We start from the raw sequence: 10,651 nt of genomic DNA, 5'->3' as shown, positions 1-10,651 counted from the left end.
TTTTGGCTAAATATCAGTAATCATACTTCCAATCAAACCAAGCAAGGCACCAAGGCAAAACCCCACCTAAGGATCCAGCTGCACACCTGAGTTTTGAGTACACAGCTAAAGGGAAAAGCATGCTCAGGTTGGACAGAAGAAAAAAGAAACTTGAGAAAAGCAAAACCACAACAACAGGGAGGAAGGTTGTCTAAGTTTGCCTGGAGGTCCTTAGCAGAAGTGAGTGCCCCACCCAGAACCAAAAATAAAATAATAAAAAGACCCCCACCCCTGGCAGCGTCCTGTCTTTTATTATCCAGACACACACATCAGAGTCTGTTGACATCCAGCTGTGGGAAGAGCAGCAAGCAGTACACCAGGAGCCAGAGAAAGAGGATAAAATACACCATGTCCGGCTGCTGGACAAACTGCGTCAGGGAGTCGCTCCGTGGGCTGTGGCTCTCCCGCAATGTGGCTTCTCCAGAGTTGTTGGACTTCCTACAGAAGGAAGATGGAAAGACAGTCATGAGTAGGTCCCCAGGAGAGTGGACCCCACCCAGTGCTACTGCACCCCCCATTCTCTACCCTGCCCTCCTGGAAAACTGTGGGCTCCCTGGTTTGGTGTCCAGGGATGCCCTGCACTGTGTGCGTTGACCCGAGACAGATGGTCAGGCCATCTGGGTGGCCCATGGAGCTTTCCCACCCGCGATTCATCTCCATGATACGAAGTGGGAGGCGCTGTCAGCCCCATTTCTGCTGTGGGAACACTGAGATTCATGGGGTGAAATGACTGTGGGATAGGGCTGGTACCTGAACCAGGTCTCCTGGGACACCCTCCTTGATGCTACAGTGCCTCAGAGAGTTCACTGTGACAGAGTTAGATACTGAGAGCTCACGGCCATTTCTTAGGAATGGCAGGGCCTCCACATGTCATTTAAAGGGCAGAATGTTCCCTGAATGCTCCCTGATCACAGACAATTTCCAAATAGCAATCAGAAATGAAAAAACAAAGACCCCTCCCCCTGTTTTATTTTTGGCTTTGGAATATTAATTTAAAATAATCACTAGATATGATTTTCCTCAAAATATTTATCTTTCTGCTCTTATTTGACTAGAGGTAGTGTTAAAATGACATTTCACCTTTGCCTAGGGGATAACAGGAAATCAAGAAGGGAGGTAGGGAGGAGGAGGGAGAGGCTCCGCTCCCAGCTACAGTAGATGGACTGTGAGCCTCTTGGGGTCATTTCTGGGTATGGGATGGACATTAGGAGAAACTGAAGTATCTCTTGACAGAGGGAGTGAGGGGTGGCCCTAGATTAAGCCTTTGTTGCCATTTAATAACTAATTCATAGGCAGAAATGGTCATAGACAAAAGTTTTCCTTTTTACGACTGTTTATAGAAAAAATTTAAAGTACGTTTTTATTACAAAGGTGATAAGTGCTCAACATAGAAAACATGCCTGCGTTTCTCAACTTGGCAGGTACTATTGTCAACATCTCTATCTCATAGGAGCAAAAACTATTTTCTTATGAGCATGTCCAGCATAGCTGAAAACTTGAACAAATATTTCCATTCTTACGGCAGAGGAGGAAGTTCATTTTGCTTCTTTTTTAGGAAGGGGTGGAATTATAAGGACCACACTCCTGGGTGCTAGGCAGTATTGAGACAGAAGCTTCCAACCAATTCCATTAACTTAAACCAATTCAAATCCATGGACCCCCAAATTAAAAATATATATATAAAAATAAAAATGAAAAGAAATGAAGTGATTCTCTCAGAACTGTAAGAGTTTGAGAGATTTTTCTAGTTTCTCCTGTTCTAAATGGGCAGTTTTATAGTAATTCAGCAATGTTTGATTAGGCCAGCTAGTTCTCCAATAGTAAGAAATACTTTCATAGACATCCTGGCATGTTTGTAATCCCTCTTCATGTCTGCTCTGATGCCATAAAACTGTAAAATCAGCTCAGTGAGCTTCTGAGTATTGTACCTGCAGTGGCGACACAGAACGAACACAGTTGTCAGGTGCTACAGCATTGGCGGACACACACAGCATTGCAAGATCACCACCTAACTGTCTCATGCCACTGGGTCATTTAAATGCGGCTGCAGGTTTTTAACCCAGCAGCCTCTGACCCACCTTTAACCTGATTTTCTGAGCTCTGCCCCATCCATCAACGTTAATGAACATCTACTTTTCCCTCCCACTCACTTTGAATTGACACTCATTTTCTCCGGGAACAGGTATTTTCTTGCCTTGTCCCAAATTATTATTATGGTTCTCAAGAAAGCACAGTTGGCGAGTAACTACCCCCAGCCGGTAGGGTGCATCCTTCTAAAAACAAATTCTTTTTTGGTTCTTAAATCCCACAAAACTTGAAGTGGCATTAAGCAACCAACCTGGTTAACATTCGGTTTCTTCTGTCATCCAAATCGGCTGCGTTCCTCAATTGAACATAGCTAAAATGATCCTACAGTGAAATTTACAAACAAAAGCCCCGCAACCCAATTAGTAAAGATGAAATCTCTGAAATAGAAAATAAAATGATTTTAAACACACAAAGCCGAGCACGCCATGCTTTTCTCAATATTGTCAACATCTAGTCCCCAAATCAAGCTGCTAAACAACGTGCATTTCCCTCCCTGCTCCACCTGAACTTGCGAAGATCCCACCACCTACACAAACCCTGAATGGGGGTGTGCTGTGGACCCTGGGAGCTTTTGGTCCCAACAGGTGCCGGGCTAAGCACTTGGGAGTGTAACACAGACCCTCTACTTAGCTTGTGTGTGCCTCTACCTCTGAATGTGATCTTTCTGGGTGTGTGTGCAGGGGCCAAGCGGGGCATCTTGGATGCATTTTTACAACAAAGAGGCCTTTGGGCTTTAAAATCATCATTTTATTTACATCCCTTATTGCCCAAACCGGACATCCAACTGGACTGTGCTTAATGACAAGTTTTCAATTTGTTAGTCTTCTATCCAAAAGTATAGCTGTTGCACGTCAGTAATTCAAAGCTCTGGGCTGGGGAGGAGGAAGGATGGAAAGGAATTGATTAGCAGGGGCCGAATGGAAAAAGAAGAAATTCACATACTAACCGATTCCAAAGACCTATTAGTATGTCGTCGAATGTAAATGCTGGAGTCACTGTGACTAGTCCTGAAAAACAAACACACATTTTGGATTGGTAACACCTAGAGCTCCTCACGGCTCAGTTGTGAGGTCACACCCATCCCGAGTCTTCATGTGTGGATTTAGGCAAGTGATGGCTTGAGACTCAGGGACAAAAATGAGAAATTTTATCCAATATACCCACTTTGATTGGAATGCACTTATAAACAGTAGAATGGATGCTGGAGACATACATGGGGCCCTCATGGACAAGAATAAACAAAGGCAGTGCTTTAAATGGAAAGCAAGTCACATATTCTTATAAATCACACAATTTGGGGCAGGAAAGGACCTCTTTTCTAAGCATCCTGAGGTCTTGGGACATGCCAGAGGTCCTTTGCAAGTTGTCTGACCTGAGCCTAGAGCTGGAATCTGGACCCCCTTTCTGGTGCTCCTTCCTGTGTACAATGCTGCTGTTTCTCTAGCTCTTGGAAGTACCCCCTGTTTTATTTTAATACACAAAAAGGCTAATTTTCCAACAGTATCTTGAGGCTGATGTGGAATGTGCCTCTGTCCTCTGAACTGAGATGGCTTGCCCAGGGCTATCATGCTGGCTCCTGGCTGATTAGCTGGCCATGCCAGCCTAGCACTTGCATCTTTGATCAGTTTTCCTCATCTGTAATATGGATCACCATTCCCAAGCTACCTACTCTGTGGAACAGGGGGGAATCTTAGTGTACTGGAGGGGAAAGGATTTGGCCCTGTTTTGCTGCTAAATGGGACAATGAGGTATTATCGGGTGTTGAAGAACACTGGCACACAGACAGTCATCTGAGTTTTCTCAAGGCAAACCTCCCATGTGGCATGCTGGGGTCCAGGAAAAGTGTGGTTGGCCCCAGAGTCTAATCCCAGGGAATTTATCATTGGTAGCCTTGGTATTCCTGCCTACTGTGTAATAAGAAACCTCACCAAGCTCTTCCTTTGGTCTGGGTACACTTGTAAATAATAGTTACACTGAGCACCTACCACATGCCAGGGGCCATGCAAGGCTTAGGGACACATCAATTCTTTTTCTCAGTCCAAAAACTGAGCTATTTTTTCCAGGCTGGTGTCACAGCACAGAAATGGAGCAGAATATACCTAACAATGACAAAAGAGACCCTGGTGCCTGGGACCCAGAGTGGTGTCCCATAAAAGCTGACCCACACACTGCAGTCCCTAGAGACACAGACACGTGCTTTTTCCCACGTGTCTGCAATGTTTTTTAATAAAAAGCACACCCCCATCAGAAGGGAAGCCTCACTCCTCTCCTCCCCTCTTTTTGGCAGCATGCTTTCTTCCAGGTGGTCGTTGTGTTGTGCTGTCATCGGAGACTTGTAGTGGGTTTGAACTGAACTGAGCTTCCTTCTTTTAGCAAACATTTATCAAGAGCCTCCTATGTACCAGGAACTGGGCTAGGTGCTGAGGACCTCCCTTCTTCCCTCCAAGAGCCAGCCACACACAGAAAGAGCACATTCATCCACATGATTCATCCACCTAGGGAATTTTTGTCCAATACTACCTGTGAGCCACAGGCTGTGCTAAGTGCTGGACTAATGGTGAGCCCTATATACACAGTTCCTGCCTTTAGGGGGCTGGCGCAGTGTCCAGCACGGATGGAAAAGTCAGATGGTAAATGCACCCTTAACAGATGATAATAGAAATTACTGTTTGGATAAGTGCTGTGAAGAAACAGAGTAGAGGGTACGAGAACACACATGCAAGAGGATCAAAAATAGCCAGGAGGAATCTAAGAAGGCTGCTTGGAGAAAGGAGTAGAGCTGAGACCCTGGACTGAGAGGAGTGAGCCAGGAGACAGCCAGAGGGAAGGTCCTCAGACTTGACGGAGGTTGGGGCGGAGAGGATGGATGTGGGGCATTCAAGGAACACAATTAAGGCCACAGCACCTGGTGCAAGGTGGATGGAGGTGAGGCTGGGGAGACAGAGGCCTCAGGCGTCCTCAGAAAGGCTCTGGGACAACAGGCCTTTCTGCCTAGACCAATCAGAAGCCATACAGAGCAGCCAAATTGTGCCTGTAAAAACAGCCTGCTCTTGGGAAGGCAAGGGCCCAGAGCTCAGTTCCATTGAGTAACCTTGGCCAGGTGCTGAGCTCTCTGCAGCTCAGTTTCTTTGTGTGTACCAGGTGGTGGTAGCTCCTCCTGCACTGGAGCGAGCAGGAGAAGTGGCCTGGCCTGCAGGAGGGGCTCCGGGTGCTCCTTCCTGCACACACTGTATACACCTCAATGCCTCTGCTTATATTCAGGATGCTACAGTCATCTGGGCTAAAACGCCTTGTCATCATTATAGCTGTGCCACAACTGTGCCTGGGGTGAGATGGGAAGGAGGAGCTGGGAACAGAACAGCTGCCTGCTCTGCACAGAGGCCAGAGGAGAGAGGAGGGGTTCTGTACTGTGCAGCCTGAAACCATGGCTGCTTCCCCGCCTCTCCCACCCCCCATCTCAGCTTCAGGGTGCGGGCTCTGTTTCCATCTCTTGATGCAGCACATAGCCAAGATGTTTGCTTTCCCCTAGTGCTCCCTTTTTTTTCCTCCCCCGACCCCTTATGCTCTACAAGTCTTTGCTGAGGTGCCCACTAAGCACCAGCTCTTTGCCCAGGCTCTTTCTCACACCTGAATACCCTGCCCTCCTACTCCCTCTCCTCAAATCAAATGCCAGCTCAACGGGTGGCGCCTGTGGCTCAAAGGAGTAGGGCGCTGGCCCCATATGCCGGAGGTGGTGGGTTCAAACCCAGCCCCGGCCAAAAACTGCAAAAAAAAAAAAGCCAGCTCAACCTCAGTTCAAACGACATTTCAGCCCCAGGCCACTCTGACTCCACCTGCCTCTGATCCAAACTGTTAGATCCCCCACTTGTCTAGCACCTGTCATGCCCGCTTCTCCTAGTCCTAGCAGAATAGATGGTACCATCTCACCTCCCTGGAGGATGGAGCCCTGCCTAGATCACCTCTGTGGCTGACCTTATTCTCCTACTTCTGAAGCTCCCAGGTCTAGCTGACTCCATCACACAGTGTCTGCTCAAAGATGATTTGAGAATTGACCTGCTTAGGGAGATGCCCAGAGTTCTGGCAAAGGACTGAAGACTCTTCCCAAGTCATGGTAGAGTAGATGGCAGACCTGGGCCATCTGCCTGCAGCTGTTCACCTGCAGGTGAACACACTAAGAATAGGTGGACATCCGTGAGCAGCACCAGGAACAGGCACTCTGAGAGTCACAGGCAAAGCCGGCAGCAGCCTTGTGTTGTACCTTGCCCCTCCTCACCTCTGCCTCTGCTTCCCCAAGCTCCAGGCATGAAAGCAGAGGAGGGGGAGATGGAAACCTGGGCGCCTGACAGTCACGTCCCTGGCTCCATCTGTGTGGGCTTCTCCCTGCCTACACCCCAGATGCATGTCTCAACCATCTTTCCCCGCAGCCTGCCCCGCTCGTCCTGCTTTGGGTCATGAGGGGCCAGGAAAAGAATGTGCATGATGGAGTCATTTCCTCAGCTGTGAGGTCACGGCGAAGTCACCTACCCTGACCTTCCTTGTCTGCCATAACGAGGCACAATCCCAGCTAAGTCTATGGGGCAACCCTGAGAACAAACAGGAAAATGTGTGCCATGTGCCTAAACATAGCAAGGGCTTGGTAAAAACTATTGTGACGATGAGAGACAGTGGATGGGGAGAGATCAGGGTCTTCTGATGTTCACCAGTTACCTATTTTCCTTGAGACAAATCTGGCTCTTCTAGAGGCCTTGGGGTGACAGAGCAGATATGTGCTACAAGATTCCTGTAGATCAGTTAAAGCTCATTATTGTCTCTGCTCCCTCTTTACCCTGAGACAAATCAGCTGTTCCTATTCCTTGGAATTGAGTTTGTGGGAGCAGGGAGCTCACTCTCCAGCCACTCTCTTCTTGTGGGAGAAGCCATATGTGAATGCAAATGTCCAGCTTCCATGTGCCTGAGATTAAAAATCTCAGTTCATGTCCTCAAAGTCAGCCCAATGTTGTCTCGGGGCCACAGGGCAGCTGGCAGAGGCTCCATGTCTGCTCCTGTCACTCCAAAACCTATGTATGGTTCAGCCATCAGCCTCTCACTGCTAGTTCCCACCCAAAAGTACGCAGGATGAGGACAGAAGCCAAGCCTCATGTCATTCCAGTTTTGCTTCCTGTGAGCAGATCTGGTAACAGTGAGGTCGGGGTGGAGAAACCCAGGGACAGAGAATGAGGATTTTGTATGAATCTGTATTCCCCTGCTGTCTAACCCCAGCCCCCATCATATCAGAAATTAAAAATGGAAAGCTTTCAGACAGTAACTCCCTGGGGGTGAAAACATACTCATAAATACCTGGAAGGGATTCTGTGCTCGCAAGAGTCTTCTTCTAGGTCATCTGAGGACCGAACAGTTCCGGGTGCTATAAATAATGAACTTTCTACGTGATCCACATGTTTCCTTTTTTCCTTTTTTTTGCTGCTGATTGATTTTTCCACCACCTTTTCTTCTATGGGGTTTGCTATGTTTTCTGAGTTTGGGGATTCCTGGGGCTGCAAGATAGAATAACCAAAAACAAGTCAGCATTTCATGCTGTGAAGTAAAGCGTGTGACACCACCTGGCAGTGCTCCGCTCAGGCCCTGCTGGGGCATCGCCTGCATTTCTGCCTCTTTCCTCTTCACACATCCCTTCCAGCATGGCCACATAGGAGGGCAGCACAGCCAACTGCTGCAGAATTCAAATGCTATGGATGATGGTGTAAAAACAATACCAGTCCTAGAGTCAGTAAGATCTGGTTTCAAATCCTGGCTGAGCCAGCTAGCTGATCTTGAGGGACAGCATCTCTTTGAGACTCAGTTTCCTTGTCTGTCAAATGGGTACAATAGTTATCAACTTCATCCCACTATACCAGAGTTTTCTTTAAAGGATGCCCCTTACAATGGGCAATGGTTGAACCCTTCCCACAACCATGATCCATCTAAACCAGTGGTTCTCAACCTTTCTAATGCCATGAACCTTTAATCAGTCAAAGGGGTCATGACCCACAGGTTGAGAATCGCTGATCTAAACAGAAGAAAGAATCCTGGAATCCAGGTGGGCCATGGAGTGCAAAGTTAGCCCATGAGCTTGGAGAAATACACACACAGGCAAATGTATAGTCTGGAGCGCAACATCTTCACTGTACCTTGGCCAGAGGTAGACTGCAGTGCAACATCTCTAGCATTTCCTTTAGGAGGATTCTTTGGCTGTCTGAAACCTATCAACAAGGTTTCCGAGTGATCCAGACAGTGGGAGTCATTGAATCCACCTCTCAGTAATTCCTCTGGGGGCTGGAAGAACCTATTTAGCAGGTGTCAGAGTAAGGGGACTAGAGTGGCCAGGCCAGTGTGCCCCAGGAGAACAAAGGCCTGAGCAGGGATGAAAACCACTTTCAGCAATTTGAAGCAGCAGCCTCCCTTCCTTCACCAATGTGCAAAAGCTGCCTTTTCTGAAAGGTGAAATGAGGAGGGGGCTTCCCCCCGCTGAAGACTAGCATTTTCTAGTTTATTTAGCCGGGAAAATCTCTTTTTTCTTTTCTTTTCAAGAGGGCATTAGAGAAATATCCCTTCCATGTCTCCTTCTCTGCCAGGGGGCAAGATTCTCAGGCCTCACCTGTTGTACTGGGCTCCCCATTAAACGGAGTGCACTCCGTCCCTTCCCTCTAACCGGACCGAGGCAAGGGCGGCACACAGGAGTGATGGGCTACGCTCACTGGTAGGGGAGGGCCAGAGGCAGCAGACAAGAAGTAAGGGAGGCAAACACCATCGATTTCACTCCACACTGTCTCCAAAGGAGGCATCTGCCCGAGCTCTCACCCTGAGTGAGAGCCAGGGTGAGAAGGGCTCAAATCTAGAGCTCCTGACTCCAGGATTCCAACCCAGGCCTCTTTCAACCACACCCCAAATTCCCTGTCCACACGCTGCACACATAGAGACGCTTGATCTGCTTTGGGCAACTGCAAGAAGGAAAGCAGACTAGAATGATCTGGCTCGTTTGTGTTTCCATCGGCCCCCTTCAATAGCCCAGGAGAGAGGAGAGTGCTAATTTGCTAATTTGTCTTTTTAAGTAACAACAGATGGGCAGAAATGTAACTTGTGCTGGCTCCCCACTGCCCACTTAGGCTCCTTCTTTTTGTCCTAAAAGAGCTTTCTGGCCCATAACAATCCAGAGATGAAGGCCCCACTGTGCCCCACTCTGCTGCATTTTCACGCATGGCAGTGGCAGGAGTGGCTTTAAAGAGGTCAGCTTACAGCAGGTAGGAGGGGGTGGAAGTGGGTTCCTCTCCCTGGGAGCAGAAGGGGAAGGTGGCAAGTACAATCCCTGGCATCCAAAGAACCACTCAGCCTCTTCCCTGTCCCTCCCATGGGGATGATAAACAGTTGCTGCCCTGCCCACGTGGCCATCTCCCTGCCCCGCCTACAAGCTCAGCCTGAGAATTCTGCTCCTCTCAGGGCTGGGGCAGCTACTTACTCCCTATTGACTGGAGTTGGCAAACTGAAAAAAATTGGGCTCCCACTTCTGCTCTATCTAAAGTCCTAAGTGTCTATAAAGGCTACATAAATCCCTCATTTTTTTTTTTTTTTGAGACAGAGCCTCAAGCTTTCACCCTGGGTAGAGTGGCATCACAGCTCACAGCAACCTCCAACTCCTGGGCTCAAGCAATTCTCCTGCCTCTGCCTCCCAAGTAGCTGGGATTACAGGCACCTGCCACAATGCCCAGCTATTTTTTGGTTGCAGCCATCATTGCTGTTTGGCAGGCCCGGGCTGGATTCGAACCCACTAGCTCAGGCGTATGTGGCTGGCACCTTAGCCGCTTGAGCCACAGGTGCCGAGCCTCAAATCCCTCTTTATCCTGCAGCTCTCACAGGGCTGAAGGCCATCTCATTCTTCCAAGCGTCACCAGTCCTTTGGGCCCCCATGCAGCCCTGACTCTCCAGGGCTGAGAGCCAGAGATTTGTATTTATCTCAGTGTTCCTTTTACCTTTCATTGACTATACATCCCCAAACCATGATGCAATAAACCTCTGTCCCCTGCACTGTTAGGCTCTGGCAGGTCTTGTAGTCTCTAGGGTCCAAAAATTAATATATAAATGCCCACTCCCATGGGCGAGAAAAACTAAGCCCATGAAAACTGGATAAGTACTCCAGGAGACAGATGTCAAAAATACGATTGGCTATAGGTGAGGGAACAACAGTTCTGTCTGGGGAAAAGCTAGGAAGGCTCCTGGGAAGACGTGCTGGTTGCATTGGGCTTTGAAGGATACATAACTGCTTGCCAAGTGGTGGGTGGGGAAGGGGTACTAGATGGTAGGACCAGCCCACTGATATCTGAAGGCAGAAGAGAGCTGGGGGTCTGGGAGCCAGGGATGGGTGTGGGAAACAGGGAGAGGTCTGGTTTGGCTGGAGGTGAGGAAGGGGGGGAGATAGAGAGGGGTGGGAGGCCAGGCTAGAGAGGGAAGTGTCTTGAAAGTGGTGCTGAGAAGTCCTGATTATTACAGACAG

The 10,651-nt window shown here is 48.6% G+C and overlaps 1 protein-coding gene across 2 annotated transcripts in view; it reads right to left on the bottom strand.

Moving 5' to 3' along the window:
- Positions 1–274: 274 nt before the first annotated feature.
- The window catches only part of CLMN (calmin), a 120,482-nt gene continuing 110,105 nt past the window's right edge, over positions 275–10,651 (bottom strand). The window contains exons 10-14 of one of the 2 annotated variants that reach the window (XM_053601609.1): positions 7,465–7,661; positions 3,074–3,134; positions 2,378–2,448; positions 1,871–1,967; positions 275–473 (exon numbers count right to left, since the gene is read on the bottom strand). In XM_053601609.1, coding sequence (XP_053457584.1) covers positions 309–473; positions 1,871–1,967; positions 2,378–2,448; positions 3,074–3,134; positions 7,465–7,661 — 591 coding nt within the window. In that variant the 3' untranslated portion in view covers positions 275–308. Of the gene's footprint in view, positions 478–1,870; positions 1,968–2,377; positions 2,449–3,073; positions 3,135–7,464; positions 7,662–10,651 lie in introns of both variants that reach the window. The other variant, XM_053601610.1, reaches the window with a different exon arrangement.

The sequence above is a fragment of the Nycticebus coucang genome, chromosome 9 (genome assembly GCF_027406575.1).
Source record: "Nycticebus coucang isolate mNycCou1 chromosome 9, mNycCou1.pri, whole genome shotgun sequence".
NCBI classification, from domain to species: Eukaryota; Metazoa; Chordata; class Mammalia; order Primates; family Lorisidae; genus Nycticebus; species Nycticebus coucang.
Note: the sequence above shows the minus strand (reverse complement) of the source record. Positions and strands in the feature narration are given on the sequence as shown.